The 21,622-nt window shown below is 40.8% G+C and overlaps 1 protein-coding gene across 1 annotated transcript in view; it reads left to right on the forward strand.

Annotated features, from left to right (window-relative positions):
- Window positions 1-21,622, forward strand: part of LOC128225558 (mucin-5AC-like) — a 51,039-nt gene that overhangs the window by 11,137 nt on the left and 18,280 nt on the right. Inside the window, exons 10-26 of the mRNA XM_052935426.1 lie at window positions 11-190; window positions 4,837-4,987; window positions 5,463-5,533; window positions 5,768-5,924; window positions 9,336-9,415; window positions 9,624-9,774; window positions 9,906-9,991; window positions 10,241-10,332; window positions 10,737-10,814; window positions 11,339-11,514; window positions 12,652-12,710; window positions 13,065-13,326; window positions 13,765-13,823; window positions 14,051-14,237; window positions 15,260-15,413; window positions 15,524-15,554; window positions 18,472-18,721. Of these exons, the coding sequence (XP_052791386.1) occupies window positions 11-190; window positions 4,837-4,987; window positions 5,463-5,533; window positions 5,768-5,924; window positions 9,336-9,415; window positions 9,624-9,774; window positions 9,906-9,991; window positions 10,241-10,332; window positions 10,737-10,814; window positions 11,339-11,514; window positions 12,652-12,710; window positions 13,065-13,326; window positions 13,765-13,823; window positions 14,051-14,237; window positions 15,260-15,413; window positions 15,524-15,554; window positions 18,472-18,721 (2,224 nt within the window). The remainder of the gene's footprint in view (window positions 1-10; window positions 191-4,836; window positions 4,988-5,462; window positions 5,534-5,767; window positions 5,925-9,335; window positions 9,416-9,623; window positions 9,775-9,905; window positions 9,992-10,240; window positions 10,333-10,736; window positions 10,815-11,338; window positions 11,515-12,651; window positions 12,711-13,064; window positions 13,327-13,764; window positions 13,824-14,050; window positions 14,238-15,259; window positions 15,414-15,523; window positions 15,555-18,471; window positions 18,722-21,622) is intronic.

The raw sequence follows: 21,622 nt of genomic DNA on the forward strand, positions 1-21,622 counted from the left end.
AAAACTTCAGCAAGCGACCGTTTACGGGTGTCTGTCATTCTGTGGGTATTGTACAGGTGTTACCAGCGCGGGTCCCTCCGCCTTTACCGTCACCGCGCCTACGGTCGCGGTTACTACCCAACCACCCTACAGACCGCTCCTCATAGGAGATTCAGTTCTCCGAGGCCGTGATTGGAACCACGGTATCCAGGTTGGTTTTCTAGCAATAGAACTGATTCAAAATGATGCCCAAGTCTTTCTCCATGGTGGATGTCTACTCTAATGTCGATTTTAATAAAGAGGCCAAAAGAAAAGACCCATGCTTGAGCTTAAACCTGTGACCTGTTCTGTCGCTATTCTGAGTACAGTCTCAAACAGCCTCCCGTACTATGGATCATTTTCTTCCGTTCGCTATGAACAAGCTATCAGGTTCAATCGATAATGCATTATTTTGCCAATGAATCGGGGCGGGCAATCGACCTGTACCGTATCATTTCAAATGTAAACAAAAAACGGCCATCTTGGATGTGAAAAGGTATGACTTTAATTATTTCTCGGCTTTTAGAATAAACTTGAAGCAGAAATAAAGTTATGAACCTGTTCCTAACTTTTCCACAATTTTTGGTACCTACGTCGAGTAAAAATTCATTTTAGAACGAAAGTTATATGTGCATGGGAAATTGAATCGACGTGAAATGGTCACGATTTGACAGGGTAAAGTACAGTGCATTTTGCTATTTCTCACTGTTTTATATCCAAGAAAGTTATGTTATTGGTAAACTCTCCAAATATGTAGTGCAAATTTACATTTCATGTTCAATGGCAAAGTTCCAAAATCAAATTAAGCACTATTATTCAGTAATATTGTCGTATTTCATATTTGGTAAGGCGCAGTGCCATAAAATAAATGGTAAAGTGCAGTGCATTTTTCTATTTCTCACTGTTTTTTTGTCCATGTAAGTAATTTTGTATGTAAACTCTCCAAATATGTAGTGCCATTTTTCATTGCATGATCAATGACAAAGTTCGAAATCAAAGAAAGCACTAGTTTTCAGTAAAATTGTCATTTTTGGTACGGCGCAGTGCTATAAAATATATAATAAAGTGCAGAACTTTTTCCACGTATAACCAAATGACCAAATAACCGAATGGTTCTCCAATTTGAGTCCGTATGCGTCTTCAGGCGTTTGCAGAACACAGACAGGTTACAAAACACGTGTACTTGTATTTTTACCTTTGTGGGAAGCCAGCCGTACACGTTACGGTGCAAGTGAATTGCAAAGAAGTAAGATGTTCCACTTGAGTCAAATGTCGCCTTCTATTTAAGTTGTCATGAACATGTTTACTATTAAGAGGTACCTAACTTAATACTTTAAAGTTATTGCTCTATAAATGCTGTTATGTATACTATTTAGAGGTGCACCTCTTTGTAATTTAATGGTACCTAACAATATACTTTGTTATTTCTCTATTCAATAAGTACCAGCAAATCTTTTTATTAAGAGGTACACCTATATCTAGCTGTGTGAAGTTAGCTAAACATACGACATTGGACATTGGACATTCAAAATCGAATGTTGTGCTGGCACGACATTGGACATTGGACATTCAAAATCGAATATTGTGCCAGCACGACATTGGACATTGGACATTCAAAATCGAAAGTCGTGCTGGCACGACATTGGACATTGGACATTCAAAAATGACAATATTTACACCTCAACTTCCATTCCTTAAATTAACTGCTTTCGGCAATTGCGTTCATCAATCGATGAACGCAACATCTTCGGATATGTTCGGATCGCAATTCACCGCATAACAATATACATGAAAACTATTGATCTTGTTATTGTTTGTATTGTGTCAGCAGGTACCGTAAAATACAAATCATCATTTTAGAAAGTGCTTAGTTATTATGTTTTAAACGTTTTGTTTCCATATAAGTGTTTCAATTTAACGTTTAAAAGTGATTTCAAGTGGTTGATCTTTTCCCGCGTTATTGTGACGTCATTTGAAATAAAATGTTTCCGGTAACAGTTGAGTCGTCCTATTATACATCCGACTGGCGAATATACGAATAAAAGTAAATTAAAACAGTGTTTGTCGCAAAGATACATATGTGTACATGCATAAAGAAATATTTGGCGATTAATTTTCCCATATGTGACCTTTAAAACCATATATATAGACATAGTCTGAATTCCCAACTACTGACTAGTTAGCAGTTGAATATTCGCGAATAATCGACTGGAAATGGTCGAATATCCGACTGGCGAATATACGAATAAAAGTAAATTAAAACAGTGTTTGTCGCAAAGGTACATATGTGTACATGCATAAAGAAACATTTGACGATTAAATTTTCCATATGTGACCATTAAAACCATACATATAGACATTAACTGAATCCCCAACTACTGACTGGTTTACAGTTGAACATTCGCGAATAATCGACTGGAAATGGTCGAATATCCGACTGGCGAATATACGAATAAAAGTAAATTAAAACATTGTTTGTCGCAAAGGTACATATGTGTACGTGCATAAAGAAACATTTGACGATTAAATTTTCCATATGTGACCATTAAAACCATACATATAGACATTAACTGAATCCCCAACTACTGACTGGTTTGCAGTTGAACATTCGCGAATTATCGACTGGATATGGTCGAATATCCGACTGGCGAATATACAAATAAAAGTGAATTAAAACAGTGTTTGTCGAATCCCCAACTGGCAACTAGCAGGTAGTTGAATATTCAAATCCCCAACTGGCAACTGGTAAGTAGTTGATTATTCGAATCCCCAACTACCAACTACCAACTACCTTCCAACTTTACCGTCATTGACTATAATTATGTTCAATTTGGATTTCAATTTATTGGTGCTAACATCTGCAACATTTCATAATTATCGCGCTCAATAATTGTTCAAATATAAAACGAACAGTTAAATTCGACAACAGAACTGGTCCCGTATTATTCAGCTCATGGACGCGTGAACTGCTTAAATCTATCGTAAAGGATCATTCGAAGTCTCTGTCTATCATGGGTCCAAAATTGATATTTATTAACTAGACAACTAACCAGCACGACATATTTTGAATGCCCAATGTCGTGCCATTTCGATTTTGAATGTCCAATGTCGTGCCAGCAAGACATTCATTTTTGAAATCCCAATGTCCAATGTTCAATGTCGTGCCAGCACGACATTCGTTTTTGAATGTCCAATGTCGTGCCAGAACAACATTCGATTTTGAATGTCCAATGTCCAATCTCGTGCCAGCACAACATTCGATTTTGGTCAGGCCAATGTCCAATATCGTGCCAGCACGACTTTCACTTTTGAATGTCCAATGTCCAATGTCGTGCCAGCACAACATTCGATTTTGAATGTCCAATGTCGTGTCAGCACGACTTTCCCTTTTGAATGTCCAATGTCCAATGTCGTGCTGGCACAGCATTCGATTTTGAATGTCCAATGTCGTTCCAGCACGACATTCGATTTTGAATGTCCAATGTCCAATGTCGTGCCAGCACGACTTTCACTTTTGAATGTCCAATGTCGTGCCAGCACAACATTCAATTTTGAATGTCCAATGTCCAATGTCGTGCCAGCACGACTTTCACTTTTGAACGTCCAATGTCGTGCCAGCACAACATTCGACTTTGAATGTCCAATGTTCAATGACATTCGTTTTTGAATGTCCAATGTCGTGCCAGCACAGCATTCGATTTTGAATGTCCAATGTCGTGCCTGCACGACTTTCACTTTTGAATGTCCAATGTCCAATGTCGTGCAAGCACAACATTCGATTTTGATTGTCCAATGTCGTGCTGTCACGACATTCGTTTTTGAATGTCCAATGTCCAATGTCGTGCCAGCACAACATTCGATTTTGAATGTCCAATGTCCAATGTCGTGCCAGCACAACATTCGATTTTGAATGTCCAATGTCGTGCTGGCACGACTTTCACTTTTGAATATCCAATGTCCAATGTCGTGCCAGCACAACATTCAATTTTGAATGTCCAATGTCCAATGTCGTGCCAGCACAACATTCGATGTTGAATGTCCAATGTCCAATGTCGTATGTTTAGCTAACTTCACACAGCTCCCACAGCTCATAATGACAATTGCACCCGTTTAATTAAAAGTGCACTGTAATTCGACTCTAATGTCGAAGTGGTACGTTATATACAAATTGTTTGACTCTTTTCAAGGTAACAGTAGATTCCGGTTTACGTGTTTAGATTCCATAAGTGGTTACCTTGCATAGCCTAATTCTATGCATGTTTGTCATAAATTCCATTCTTAATGTGTCTTGGTTTTCATTGGCTACACGCCCTTGTACAAAGTACACATACCTTGATGACGTACCACTCAAACAGATGTCGACACGTACACGTCAAAGTACACATACCTTGATGACGTACCACTCAAACAGATGTCGACACGTACACGTCAAAGTACACATACCTTGATGACGTACCACTCAAACAGATGTCGACACGTACACGTCAAAGTACAAGTAGCGTTCCGCAAACTCTCTATAACATGAAATTAATGTATGCCGTATATGATAAGGTTCCTAGGCGGATGTTGAATTTTTGCTCTTGTTTTATTTTCTAAACACAAACGCTTCGGCGTCTTAATGCTTTTACACGGATCTTTCCTGTACAGGGTGTTAATGCTACTTGCGGCGGCTCAGCTGATCACTTTATATGTATAGCAAAAAGGAAAACACGCATTAGTAGCATTTAAATGGTTTCACTCAGTTAAGCTTTACCTCAGCACGAACTACATATATTAAAAGTTTGCGGAGTACAAGTTGGACCCGTATGTCCTTTATAGGACGGCAATGGGCCTGGTACGGTGGTGGCCCTGGGTCTAGGAACGGTTACGGTGACGTGGTTAGCGGGCGGAACGTACGTCTACCGGAACGGGAAGGATGGCGCGTATGAAGTCCGCCTGAGCCCCATCGGCACCACGATCTCAACTACAGGTTAGTGTGTAGCAAACATGTTTGTATTACAGGTGAGTTTCCCTGTGTAGAAATGTAATTATATGTCACCCTTGGTTATGGTATAATGTGTTCTTTATTGTCTTCAAACACATGGCTAAAGATTTAGATGCAAACACGTGCATACGATTGCAACGTTAAAGTAAGCATGTATAAACGCCAGCCAATAATTCTTGGTGAGGAACCGAAGGAATAAGATAATAATAGGAAATTGCGTAGAAAATGGAGATACTGACATTGTTTACGTCAACGTTGGTAAAAACGTTAAGGTTTGAAATGTCGTATTGGTTTTCATTAAATGGCATAAAGCGCCTCGATTGATTCCGAGATGTACCATTCTAAACCGGATTTAAATCCCTATCTTCATCCCCTTCGAAATATTTTGCGCGAGGTCATTGGATTAACATTCCACATGTGTTCATTTGTTGTCAGTCTTAAAGGCTGCTGATGTTTGCAGTTGCCCCCCTGAGTCAGATGCACATCGGTGCCACAGTGGTCCGTGGGCCAGACTGGACTAACGGAATGATGGTAAGGAAGCCTTTATTTTGGCAATTATTCTTCACGAATATCTTCCTTCGCAACTCCCCCTTCCTTGTAGAAACCAATGTTTTGACCATGAGAGTTTTTGCATATAATATACAATCAGCGTTTTGTTTATAAGACTTAAAACCTGCTATTTTGAAATGATATAATTTTATGTCCGTGGATGTGGAAAAAAATATCATGTGACTCTTTGATGTATATAGTTAGTTTTAATTTCAGGACGGTAACGGACCCGGGACAGTGTTGGGTGTGTCTAATACGTCCAAGACGGTCCAGGTGTTCTGGAATAAGACCCAAACGAGTGGCACATTCAACGTGGGTAACGGGATAAACGAGGTGCAGCTAATCTTTCCCGGGGCAGGCTCGGGAACAACTAGTACGTGAACTGCCTGGAACCATACACGTTTACAACATTGTCCTACATACACTTCACATTTAACACCTTGTTTCGAAAACACGTGACGATTACAACATTTATGCCGTGTTTACCACATTGTCCCACATATAGGTCGCGTTTACCGCTTTATCCAACATACACGTCACGTTTACAACATTGTCCCACATACATGGCGCGTTAACAACATTATTCCAAAATCATGTCGTGTTTACCACCTTGTCCCACATACATGGCGCATTCACCACACTGTCCCACATGCATGGCGCGTTCACCACATTGTCCCACATACATGGCGCATTCATTACATTGTACCACATACCTGGCGCATTCACCACACTGTCCCACATACATGGCGCATTCACCACACTGTCCCACATACATGGCGCGTTCAACACACTGTCCCACATACATGGCGTGTTTATCACCTTGTCCCCCATACATGGCGCGTTTACCACACTGTCCCACATACATGGCGTGTTTACCACCCTGTCCCCTATACATGGCGCGTTCACCACATTGTCCCCCACACATGGCGTGTTTACCACCTTGTCCCACATACATGGCGCGTTTACCACATTGTCCCACATACATGGCGAGTCCACCACCTTGTCCCCATACATGGCGTGTTTACCACCTTGTACCCAATACATGGCGCGTTCACCACCTTGTACCCCATACATGGCGTGTTTACCACCTTGTCCCCGATACATGGCGCGTTCACCACATTGTTCCACATACATGGCGCATTCACCACATAATCCCAAGTACATGGCGCGTTTACCACATTGTCCCACATACCTGGCGCGTTCACCACCTTGTCCCACATACATGGCGCGTTCACCACACTGTCCAACATACCTGGCGCGTTCACCACATTGCCCCCAATACATGGCGTGTTTACCACATTGTCCCACATACATGGCGCATTCACCACACTGTCCTATATACCTGGCGCGTTCACCACATTACCCCCCCCCCATACATGGCGTGTTTACCACATTGTCCCACATACATGGCGCGTTCACCACACTTTCCCACATATCTGGCGCGTTCACCACCTTGTCCCACATACATGGCGCATTCACCACCTTGTCCCACATACCTGGCGCATTCACCACACTGTCCCACATACCTGGCGCGTTCACCACATTGTCCCACATACATGGCGCATTCACCACTTTGTCCCACATACCTGGCGCATTCACCACTTTGTCCCACATACATGGCGCGTTCACCACATTGTCCCACATACATGGCGCGTTCACCACATTGTCCCACATACATGACGCGTTCACCACCTTGTCCCACATGCATGGCGCGTTCACCACATTGTCCCCATACATGGCGTGTTTACCACCTTGTACCCCATACATGGCGCGTTCACCACATTGTCCCCCATACATGGCGCGTTCACCACATTGTCCCCCACACATGGCGCGTTCACCACATTGTCCCCCTTACATGGCGTGTTTACCGCCTTGTCCCCAATAAATGGCGTGTTTACCACCTTGTACCCCATACATGGCGCGTTCACCACATTGTCCCCGATACATGGCGCGTTCACCACATTGTCCCACATTCATGGCGCATTTACCACATAGCCCCACATACATGGCGCGTTTACCACACTTTCCCACATACCTGGCGCGTTCACCACCTTATCCCACATACATGGCGCGTTCACCACACTGTCCCATATACCTGGCGCGTTCACTACATTGCCCCCCCCCCCCCATATATGGCGTGTTTACCAAATTGTCCCACATATATGGCGCATTCACCACACTCTCCCACATACATGGCGCGTTCACCACATTGCCCCACTTACATGGCGTGTTAACTACATTGTCCCACATACATGGCGCGTTCACCACCTTGTCCCACATACCTGGCGCATTCACCACACTGTCCCACATACCTGGTGCATTCACCACACTGTCCCACATACATGGCGCGTTCACCACATTGTCCCACATGCATGGCGGTTTTCACCACACTGTCCCACATACCTGGCGCGTACACCACATTGCCCCCCCCCATACATGGCGTGTTTACTACATTGTCCCACATACATGGCGCGTTCACCACACTGTCCCACATATCTGGCGCGTTCACCACACTGTCACACATACATGGCGCATTCACCACCTTGTCCCACATACCTGACGCATTCACCACACTGTCCCACATACCTGGTGCGTTCACCACATTGTCCCACATACATGGCGCATTCACCACACTGTCCCACATACCTGGCGCATTCACCACCTTGTCCCACATACATGGCGCGTTCACCACATTGTTCCACATACATGGCGCGTTCACCACCTTGTCCCACATACATGGCGCGTTCACCAAATTGTCCCACATACATGGCGCATGCACCACATTGTCCCACATACATGGCGCATTCACCACATTGTCCCACATACATGGCGCGTTTACCACAATGTCCCACATACATGGCGTGTTTACCACATTGTCCCCCATACATGGCGCGTTCACCAAACTGTCCCCCACACATGGCGTGTTTACCACCTTGTCCCCCATACATGGCGTGTTTACCACATTGTCCCCATACATGGCGTGTTTACAACCTTGTCCCCCATGCATGGAGTGTTTACCACCTTGTCCCCCATACATAGCGTGTTTACCACCTTGTCCCCCATACATGGCGTGTTTACCACCTTGTGCCCCATACATGGCGCGTTTACCACCTTGTCCCCCATACATGGCGCATTCACCACATTGTCCCACATACATGTCGTGTTTACCACCTTTTCCCCCCATACATGGCGCATTCACCACCTTGTCCCCCATACATGGCGTGTTTACCACCTTGTCCCCCATACATGGCGTGTTTACAACCTTGTCCCACATACATGGCGTGTTTACCACATTTCCCCCCATACATGAGGTGTTTACCACATTGCCCCACATACATGGCGTGTTTACCACATTGTCCCCCATACATGGCGTGTTTACCACCTTGTCCCCCACACATGGTGTGTTTGCCACCTTGTCCCACATACATGGCGTGTTTACCACCTTGTCCCCCACACATGGCATGTTTACCACCTTGTCCCCGATACATGGCGTGTTTACCACCTTGGCGTGTTTTACCACATTGTCCAACACACATGCCGTGTTTTACCACATTGTCCCACACACATGCCGTGTTTTAACACATTGTTGCACACACATGCCATTTTTTCCACATTGTCCCACTTACATGGCGCATTTACCAAATTGTCCCACATACAAGCCCTGTATGACACATTTAACTCGTTCTGTTACTTACAGGGTATGACACATTTAACCCGTTATGTTATTTTAAGGGTATGACATGTTTACCCAGGTATTTGCAGTTTACTTTTTGTAATTTTTCAGTGAGCCCAAGTGTGCTCGTCCCGCAGATCCAGGTCGGTACGACAGTCATACGGGGAACAGACTGGATATACGGCAAACAGGTAATTAGAAAAACTCTTGCTATGTTGTTATGAATCGTGAGTGTTCAACTTTAATAACGCATACAGATCCCATCCCCTTCGAAGATGCTGGGGGAACCGCGGACGTTTGTGGCTTTGAACCTGGTACGGGGCATTGCGAAAGCATTTAAAGAAAACCCTGGCTCCCAGCGCACGTGTAATAATACATCCGCATCACTTTCCCTTCTAGGACGGTGGTGGACAAGGAACGGTTGTTGCTGTTGATCCTGTGCAGGGCACGGCGACCGTTCTATGGAAGAACACTGGCGCCCGGCACACATACAGAAACGGCAAAGATGGGAAATATGATATCCTTCCGCAGTTTCCTGCAACCACAACACGTTAACTCCTTTGATTGTTTCACATATGTATTAACAACATTGCCATGAACTCACACGCGCTCTCTTTCCGTTTGATATTACAATGATACATATTTCTACTAATTTTTAATCAATTCCGTGTATATGTATAGCCCGCCCCTTCACGACTTCGGGGTTTCCGGTGTTGAGGCCCGGAGACAAGGTTGTCCGTGGGCCTGACTGGACGTGGGGCGACCAGGTTTGAAGGATATATACATATGTTTTACTAATTCGCTAAAATTCAGCAAAAAATCCGCCCTTATTTTAAAGTTCGCCCTTCGTAACAAAAGAGTTTGTTTTCAAGTCCACATGTAAATTTGTTGATCTATCTACGTCATGATCACACATTATTTAATTGCTATAGATATTTCAGCCAGGGCGGATCGGCATCATGTCTATAAGATGTTTGGGTAACTAACTTGTATATCACTTGTGTTGCACCCTGCAGGACTCGCGGGGACCAGGTATCGTGATCGACGCGAGCCGACCGGGCTGGGCAGAGGTGCAGTGGTTCTACACAAACCACACCGACTCATACAGGTCAAACTACAATATCTGTTGAATGTCCAGAACTATCCTGTGAAATGCATATATACATGATTTTAACATTGCGATTTCTAACTCTAATCAGACGCACGCCGTCACATTCCTTGTTATCAGAGACGTTTGCTGAACATTACAGTTCATGCTTTATAAGAGACGCACACTGTCACATTATACGGCCTGCGTCTGATTAGAGTTGGGGATAAAAAATGTTGTTGCATCCAAATGCTATTAAATGGCTGAATGTGTCAAATCTGACCTTACTAACTTCTGATGGCAACACCAGTTTTGTGTCCAATGCTAAGGTTTAAAAAAATACCCGAAAGCCAATTTCGATATGGAATTGTCCATTGTAAATTTCAGCCTTCATTTTCATTACAAAGCATTTTTGTTCACAACAGGATGGGCGTCAATGGGGCTCACGACCTGCAGCTGTACACCGGGCCATGGCCGCCAGCCACCTATACGACCGCATACACGTACGAAGAATTTGTGTTACAAAACAATATTATAAGCATCAATTCATTAAAGTATATTGATTCAGTTGGCTTACAGAAGACACCGACGAGGCCATAGTTTTTTATTGTTTGACTGGGCGCTGTACAAAAAATACTCGAATAAAAAAATCTTTTTTAGTCTACCTCGATTAGAAAATAAATTTGGTGTTAATCTCAAGTTTTTTTCACAACAACGTTTACTTAATTTAAGGCAGAGCATCCATTATGTTTATACAAATTCCAAAGAAAAAACATACGTGCTTGATATCGCGGTGATAAGGTGATGGTACGGTATAAAATACACCCTCATCAAATTATTTGTCATGACGTGCAATGTTGTTGTTGTTGTTTAGTGTTTTGTTTTTTATTTAAAACCTTGAATAATCATATATATAATTGCGTTAATGTTCTCTATAAATAACACCCAAATTTCTTTGTAAGTTAATTGTTTATTTGAAATCACACCCAACAACTTTAAGCAAAATCAGAACACGTTTGATCTGCAGTATAATGCCCCCAACGCCACAAACTATTACATTGCCGACGAAAACAACTGCATCTATACCAACAACGACGACAACAACACCTGGTCCGTTAACAACCACACCAAGGCCAACAACGACCACGACAATAACAACAATGCCTACAACAATGTTAACAAGGCAAACGACCACTCCATTCCGTATGTTTTGCATAAGTAAACAGCGTACTCCGTATGTTTTGCATAAGTTAGCAGCGTACTCCATATGTTTTGCATAAGTATACAGCGTTGTCCGTATGTTTTGCATAAGTATACAGCGTAGTCCGTATGTTTTGCATAAGTAAACAGCGTACTTCATATGTTTTGTATAAGTATACAGCGTACTGCGTATGTGTTGCATAAGTAAACAGCGTACTCCGTATGTTTTGCATAAGTAAGCAGCGTACTCCGTATGTTTTGCATAAGTATACAGCGTAGTCCGTATGTGTTGCATAAGTAAACAGCGTACTCCGTATGTTTTGCATAAGTAAGCAGCGTACTTTGCATAAGTAAACAGCGTACTCCGTATGTTTTGCATAAGTAAACAGCGTACTCCGTATGTTTTGCATAAGTATACAGCGTACTGCGTATGTTTTGCATAAGTAAACAGCGTACTCCGTATGTGTTGCATAAGTAAACAGCGTACTCCGTATGTTTTGCATAAGTAAGCAGCGTACTCCGTATGTTTTGCATAAGTAAGCAGCGTACTCCGTATGTTTTGCATAAGTTAGCAGCGTACTCCGTATGTTTTGCATAAGTAAGCAGCGTACTCCGTATGTTTTGCATAAGTAAGCAGCGTACTCCGTATGTTTTGCATAAGTAAGCAGCGTAATGCGTATGTGTTGCATAAGTAAACAGCGTACTCCGTATGTTTTGCATATATAAGTAAGCAGCGTACTCCGTATGTTTTGCATAAGTATACAGCGTACTCTGTATGTTTTGCATAAGTAAGCAGCGTACTCCGTATGTTTTGCATAAGTAAACAGCGTACTCCATATGTTTTGCATAAGTATACAGCGTAGTCCGTATATTTTGCATAAGTATACAGCGTACTTCGTATGTTTTGCAAAAGTATACAGCGTACTTCGTATGTTTTGCATAAGTTAACAGCGTAGTCCGTATGTTTTGCATAAGTTGCATAAGTAAACATTGTACATGTACTCCGTATGTTTTCCATAAGTAAACATCGACCTCCGTATGATTTGCATAAGTAAACAGCGTACTCCGTATGTTTTGCATAAGTAAATGATGGCTCCTCGGTCACCATCAAATTAACTCACGTGTTTATTCCATGTACAGCGACTTTGGTGATTGGAGATAGAGTAGAGCGAGGCCCCGACTGGACTTGGCAGAAGCAAGTACGCGTGATTTAGACTATCCCAAATCCACTAGGCAAATTGAGATCGTTATTCTTTATAGCAAAACTATTTCAAATGTTTTTATAACACAGTAAAACTTATAGGCTTGTCACTCAGTCACTTTTTTCAATAAACTGATTCTTTAAAGTATGTATTTAATTAAACTTTAAACAATGAATCTATGCTATTTTATCGTATTTAAGGTCGACAGTTGATCTTAAGTAGAACCCCCCCCCCCAACTATTTAACAATGAGAAACACGAGATGTTTACTTAAAAAGCCACCCTCAATGATAATTACACGTGCAAACTAAACAGCGTTGCCATGCCAAATACCAGTCAACCATCGTTGCAGGACGGTAACGGCCCCGGTGAGGTGACTGGTTTTCCGGTGCCGGGCTGGGTGAACGTCAAGTGGGACAAGACGGGTGCCACGGAGACGTACCGATATGGCCCTGACGCCCATGATGTCCAGAAGTTAAAGCCTACCACTACCACATCCACTGCGCCACCCGTCACCACCGCCACTGTGCCACTCGTTACCACCGCCACTACACCACCCGTTACCACCGCCACTACACCACCTGTCACCACCTCGACTGCAACCACAACGTACCGTACGTACAAACATATGGTTAATGGTGGCTGTGCAGCTTATAAAAAGTATTTATTGTTGTTTGTGTTATATATTGTCTGTATCTATACAAACTCTGTACTTGATACAGGGGTGGTAGCCCATTCCGGGATTCTATTCTAGCATTGAGCTTAGGTTTCGAACTCTTCATTGTATCTAACTCAGTCTCATCTGCTCTGTTCACCAGAAATCAGAGAACTTCATTGGAACTTCAAGACCTTTGTGTACACATAAACAATATAAGCAGTTACCGCGTCTGTTTTTCAATGTATTGTCATTACACCCCATTATAATAAGAGAAAAAAATGGTCGGCTCCCGCTAGAGGTGCTCTTATATTTATTTTTGGTTAATATTTTAATGTTCGATATATTTTGAAACAATTTCCATACAAGTATCTTCTATGCTGGTGTTTTTTTTCAGCGGCGTCGTTTGTCGGGATGCGAGTTGTCAGAGGGCCAGACTGGCAGTGGGACAATCAGGTACGTCTGTCTATTTTAATACATTCTCAATATATTACAATTAGCATAAATATGAATTAGCTATATAAATATGATCGCTTGTAAAATGTGTCATTTTCCCTGGTAAAGAGAAGTTCTACTTTTCTAGATTTTACATAAATTAAAAGTAATTGGCCAGAATTCTTGTCCGATAGCCCGCCATACGATACAGCTTCATTCAGTACGTAATGTCTTCATTTTATTTCCAGGATGGTAATGGTCCGGGAACGGTCACGTCTATCCCGCAACCGGGCTGGGTGAACGTGAAATGGGACAATAACCCGTTGGAGAACGCGTACCGGTACGGCACAGCCGGTAAATACGACGTCCAGCCAACCGCCTCCGCCACCACGGCCGGGCACATCGACGTCACAGTAACAGGCTCCACAACGTCAGGTATGCTCTGTGTGTGTGGCGGGAACGAGGTTTACCTAGTCTCACTTCAGTTAAACATACTATACTAAAATATATTTATTCGCTGACATATATTTAGTTCCATACGGATACTGTTTGTAGTCCCCGTGCAGTGAGCATATAGTTGCCGCTTTGTCCGTCCGTCCGTCACTACCTTGTCCGGAGAATAACTCAAAACTACTAATGGGATTGAAATACAACTTGGTATCGAGATTGATGGCAATGCGAGGAAGTGCAGTGCACAAGAACCATGATCATGCCATGCAGATATTTAGTTATAGCCCCTTTACCGCATATTTTTTTCAAAAATGGGTACTTGTCGTGGCCAAATCATGAACAATTCACAATATTTGAAATGAAACTTGAAATGTAGATAAATGGCAATGATAGGAAGTGCATTACCCAGGTACCAAAATCCTGCCCTGCATTTTGTAATTTAATAGAAAATGAGCGTATGGGGATGTACTACCGTTCTTTAACCTTCTCGAAAATCACCAAATTTGTGCTCTGCTATAGCTCCGACGACCCAAATCGGTTAGATGTGACAGAGGTGGGCGCACGGGATTTCCAGGACGACCAAATATTTTATTTATCTGAGGTTGGAGAAATAGCAGCGTTGTATGTTTGGTAGAAAAATTGATGCAAAGGTATAAAAGAAAAAATCAAGAACTATAAGAGCGAGATGAGAAGTCAAGTGAATAGCATCATATGTTGTGCAACCACCCGCCATGTCGGATATTTGACATAAAATATCCTGCACTCGGTTGGGATATATCTACCGTTCATCTAACCCATAAAAGATACGTTTTTATAAAGTTGAATAAGGAAATAAGATGTTCTTGTCTTTCATTTCAGAATTTTATTTCCTGGCATCTACAAACTTGTAATTTGTTCATATGTATTCTCAAAAGAATGGCACAAGCACTTAATTCATGGATTTTCACCAAATTAAAAAGATATCGCTATTAAACTACATGACAACAAGTGAGGTTTATGCCCTACAGGTGCACGGGTGCTACATGTTGGGGATACGGTCGTGCGGGGACCGGACTGGAAGTGGGCAGATCAGGTGGAAATCTTATTCTTGTTCAATATTGTATACACAATTGATATAAACACGAACACATTTCTACTCGTTTCTACAATTTTTAATTTACTGTGAAATCTTCTTATTCGTGGGACATTAACTTTCCTAGATAAAGTAATCCACGTATGCAAGATCCAAACAAATATAAGAAGTATTTAATGTGTTTTATATGACATTGCAGGAACATGAAAAACGAGCTGATTATTAGCCTCGTGTGTTTGAGCGTCGGTACTTGACTTTATTTCTTAGATCAAATATTGAATCGATTGTTTCCGAGCTGCACCCTTTCTCTTTCTCAGTGTGACTTAAATGACATTCAAAGGCTTTACTAATTATGCTATGTTATATCCTTGATGTATGTGCTGTGATGGAGCCGTCATCGAGTGGTAACACACTTTGCTGATAATCCAGGGGTCGCAAGTTCAACTCCCATACGCAACACTAAAACAAAACAAACTTACCGCCTTCCGGGAGGGACGTTAAACGAGGGTCCCGATTGCCAGTGCTATACACTGGTGCACTGTATCACCTTCCGTGAGGGACGTTAAATGAGGGTCCCGATTGCCAGTGCTATACACTGGTGCACTGTATCACCTTCCGGGAGGGACGTTAAATGAGGGTCCCGATTGCCAGTGCTATACACTGGTGCACTGTATGAGGGTCCCGATTGCCAGTGCTATACACTGGTGCACTGTATCAAAGCTGTTGAAGATAAATTGGACCCAATATATAACTGGAATAATTTGAAAGATTTAACACATTTAAGTAACTGTGATAAAATAAACTTACCAACACAATTGGTTGTAGAAGATAAAGTTTTCAACGGAAAATTAAACATAATTAATGAATTAAATAATCATTTCATAAGCATTTCAAGTATACTTGAAAAAATACCGTTTAGACATGAAAACTTTGATGCTCTGAAAAAATCACTTGATATAAAACTCGGATATAAAAAGTTTTGTTTAGAATACATAACTCCCTTAGAAGTAAAACGTATTATAGATAAACTTGATTTACATAAATCTTCCGGTTTCGACGGAATCGGTCCAAAGATTATAAAACAATGTAGGGATATAATAACACCAACACTTGCCTCCATCATATATGATAGTATCAGGAAAGGAATATTTCCTGATAAATTAAAAACTGCACGAGTGTTACTATTATTTAAGACAGGTTCCAAAAAGGACCCAAACAATTATCGACCTATTTCAATATTACCTACAATATCTAAGATCTTTGAAAGATACGTAGCTAAGCAACTTCAGTCTTACTTCCAAGAAACTAATATTTTATTTAGTAAGCAATCAGGGTTTAGGGAAAACCATTTCTGTATTACTGCATTGACTAGTTTAATAGATGCGTGGATTAGAGATGTAGACAGTGGCAAACTCATTGAAACTGTTTTATTGATCTAAGGAAAGCATTCGATTTAGTGGATCATTAAATCCTTTTGCACAAATTGAAACTGTACCATTTTTCGAATAACACCTTGGCGTTCTTTTCGTCATACTTAAGTAACAGAAAAAAGTCGGAGATACACAATCTGAATTACTCACTGTTACTTCTGCTGTACCTCAAAGGTCCATATTGTGTCCATTATTATTTATATTACATATCAATGATATTGCTGCATGCAATGATAAGATGAATATAGATCTCTTTGCAGATGATTCTACATTGCATGAGGCGGGAACTAGTCTCTTAGAAATTGAACATAAGCTTCAAATTAATCTAAATTGCATAGAAAAAATGGTGTAAGGTAAATAGTATGTTATTGCATCCAATTAAATCAAAATGCATGGTCATTGGAACATCATTTAAAACGAAACGAGCATCCGACTTGCATCTATTAATAAACGGAACTTCATTAGAAAATGTAAATGCCAAAAAACTTCTTGGTATTTTCACTGATAATAATCTCAAGTGGCATTCACAGACAGAATTTGTTTGTAAAAAAGTAAACTCAAAAATTTCCCTATAAAAAAGTTATCTATTATCTGACTGATGAGATGAAATATATGTTCTATAACTCATATATACTTCCGTTATTCGATTACTGTTGTCATATTTGGGGAAAAGGCAATGGTTCAAATGTAAATAAAATAGACATTCTACAAAGTAGAGTGGCAAGAATAATATTAAGAAGACCAAAGCGATCGTCATCATTTGGACTGTTGCTCGAGTTATTTTTTTTTATTTGAATGATGGTATACATATGTGAATTGTATACATGTGTTTACCGTAATTAACATGTTCCATTATGTATCAATGTTTTACACGACTTGTTGTTTATCGGAGTTGATGATATTTGAATAATAGTTTGTATACATGTGTGATTTGTGTAAAGATGTCATTATGTTTTGTTTTAGAAGGCCATATTGAAAATATGATGTTTTATATATGACACTGTAATTATGTCATAATGTGTTACCTTCTTAAAATAAAGATGTTATTATTATCATTATTATTATTATTATTATTATTATTATTATTATTATTATTATTTTACTGTCTGTGCACCATGCTCCGAAAAGGACTAACAATCTTATCGGAGCAATCGCCGAATGGGCAAGGCCCGGGCACTAGTGCGAATATGAATAAGTTTACACACCACCCTGATTTGTGTGCATCTGTGTGTATGACATTTAATTTACCAATCAAGTGATAATTGGCATGGGTATCTGCTCTCATTGGCATATTTTCCCTGTTAAAAGTGTCATAAACGGTCTGATGTAGATGGCAGATAGCATGAGATCGGTGCACTTTGAATTTGTAGATAATTTAGGATCGCAATTTCGACTCTTTTATTCAAACATATAAAAACCACAAAATAAAGTACAAACGAATTTGTCCTTTTTCGGAAAACCACGAAATATCATGCCAACGAATAAAAATGATTTCACGGTTGTTTATATGTATACCACTTTTATAAAATGTATATTTCTGTGTATACACTCTCACATTGAGATTTCTGAAGGCTCTTGCATATCATGTTTATGTGAAGTTTGTATATCTTCATATTTCATCCATGTGCATACGTGTACTGATGGATGGTTCTAATGCCAAGATAACAAGATTAATTGAAACAAAATATGTAATAAATCAAATGTAATCGATTGAAAGTCAGGTTTTATTTTCAATCTTAACATTCCATACATCAAATACCAGATTCAAATATGTAACCGTATACACCAGGACGGTAACGGGCCTGGCACGGTGACGGAAGTTACCGTGAATCCGACGAGAGGTTACTGGATACACGTTCGCTGGAAAGCAGGCTACGAGAACGACTACCGGTACGGAGTGGACGGGTTTTTTGACATCCAGGCACAGGAGCAGACGAGTACAGCACCAACCACAGCGGCTGACCCGTGTAAGGAATTGGATAATTGTTTCATTGTATTTGATGGTTGTTAGGTGTGCATATATTTTATTTCGGAAGAACGTCCTTAATTAATGTATAATATACCAGAAAATATATTTTGTGATTATGTTTTGATAATATTATGTCTTGCATGGTATACATATTTAAAGTATTAGCCATGGGATCTTGTTGACTGTGGCTATTTAATTGTCATAATTTGATCAAAGCTCTCTTACTCCTGAATTTAAACACTGATTTTAGAAACGTATCCTGACTAGATTATTCACTAGAAATTGTCAGGAAATTACATATTCGCAGTGTATGCTTTCATCCTGAGTATTTCCAGTTTGATATTTACTGATATTGGCTATAATTTTAAAGCAATAATATCTAAGGCGAAACTAATTGCCTGCTATTGATGATTTGGCTATTGAATATTCATGTGTTGGAAGAGTGAAAGTGTATGTTAAAAAACGTGTTTCAAAACAACTTGTTCAAGTTCAAAAGTGGTATTGCCGCATCATTCCTTTCATGTACGATATTGTCCATGTAGCATCTGTCCTGTGATGTAGAATATTGTCCATGTAGCATCTGTCCGGTGATGTAGGATAATGTCCATGTAGCATCTGTCCTGTGATGTTGGATAATGTCCATGTAGCATCTGTCCTGTGATGTAGGATATTGTCCATGTAGCATCAGTCCTGTGATGTAGGATAATGTCCATGTAGCATCTGTCCTGTGATGTTGGATAATGTCCATGTAGCATCTGTCCTGTGATGTAGGATATTGTTCATGTAGCATCAGTCCTGTGATGTAGGATATTATCCATGTAGCATCAGTCCTGTGATGTAGGATATTATCCATGTAGCATCAGTCCTGTGATGTAGGAATATTGTCCATGTAGCATCAGTCCTGTGATGTAGGATATTGTACATGTAGCGTCAGTCCTATGATGTACGATATTGTACATGTAGCATCTGTCCTATGATGTACGATATTGTCCATGTAGCATCTGTCCTATAATGTACGATATTGTCCATGTAAAATCTGTCCTATAATGTACGATAGTGTCCATGTAGCATCAGTCCTAGGATATAGAATATTGTCCATGTAGCGTCAGTCCTGGGATGTAGGAATATTGTCCATGTAGCATCAGTCCTGTGATGTAGGATATTGTCCATGTAGCATCAGTCCTGTGATGTAGGATATTGTCCATGTAGCATCAGTCCTGTGATGTAGGGATATTGTCCATGTAGCATCAGTCCTGTGATGTAGGATATTGTCCATGTAGCATCAGTCCTATGATGTACGATATTGTCCATGTAGCATCAGTCCTATGATGTACGATATTGTCCATGTAGCATCAGTCCTATGATGTAGGATATTGTCAATGTAGCTTCAGTCCTATGATGTAGGACATTGTACATGTAGCATCAGTCCTGTGATGAAGGATATTGTCAATGTAGCATCAGTCCTGTGATGTAGGATATTGTCCATGTAGCATCAGTCCTGTGATGTAGGATATTGTCCATGTAGCATCAGTCCTGTAATGTAGGATATTGTTCATGTAGCATCAGTCCTGTGATGTAGGAATATTGTCCATGTAGCATCAGTCCTGTGATGTAGGATATTGTCCATGTAGCATCAGTCCTGTGATGTAGGATATTGTCCATGTAGCATCAGTCCTGTGATGTAGGATATTGTCCATGTAGCATCAGTCCTGTGATGTAGGATATTGTCCATGTAGCATCAGTCCTGTGATGTAGGGATATTGTCCATGTAGCATCAGTCCTATGATGTACGATATTGTCCATGTAGCATCAGTCATATGATGTACGATATTGTCCATGTAGCATCAGTCCTATGAGGTAGGATATTGTCAATGTAGCATCAGTCCTATGATGTAGGATATTGTCCATGTAGCATCAGTCCTGTGCTGTAGGATATTGTCCATGTAGCATCAGTCCTATGATGAAGGATATTGTCCATGTAGCATCTGTCCTGTGATGTACGATATTGTCCATGTAGCATCTGTCCTGTGATGTAGGATATTGTCCATGTAGCATCAGTCCTGTGATGTAGGATATTGTCCATGTAGCATCAGTCCTGTGATGTAGGATATTGTCCATGTAGCATCTGTCCTGTGATGTACGATATTGTCCATGTAGCATCAGTCCTATGATGTAGGATATTGTCAATATAGCGTCAGTCCTATGATGTACGATATTGTCCATGTAGCATCTGTCCTGTGTTGTACCATATTGTCCATGTAGCATCAGTCATTTGATGTACGATATTGTCCATGTAGCATCTGTCCTATGATGTAGGATATTGTCCATGTATCATCAGTCCTGTGATGTAGGATATTGCCTATGTAGCATCTGTCCTGTGATGTACGATATTGTCCATGTAGCACCAGTCCTATGATGTAGGATATAGTCAATGTAGCATCTGTCCTGTGATGTACGATATGTTCCATGTAGCAACAGTCCTATGATGAAAGATATTGTTCATGTAGCATCAGTCCTATGATGTACGATATTGTCCATGTAGCACCAGTCCTATGATGTAGGATATTGTCCATGTAGCACCTGTCCTATGATGTAGGATATTGTCCATGTAACATCTGTCCTGTGATGTATGATATTGTCCATGTAACATCAGTCCTATAATGTACGATATTGTCGATGTAGCAACAGTCCTATGATGTAGGATATTGTCCATGTAGCATCCGTCATATGATGAAAGATATTGTCCATGTAGCATCAGTCCTGTGATGTAGGATATTGTCCATGTAGCATCAGTCCTGTGATGTAGGGATATTGTCCATGTAGCATCAGTCCTATGATGTACGATATTGTCCATGTAGCATCAGTCCTATGATGTACGATATTGTCCATGTAGCATCAG

Source organism: Mya arenaria, chromosome 1, assembly GCF_026914265.1.
Source record: "Mya arenaria isolate MELC-2E11 chromosome 1, ASM2691426v1".
NCBI classification, from domain to species: Eukaryota; Metazoa; Mollusca; class Bivalvia; order Myida; family Myidae; genus Mya; species Mya arenaria.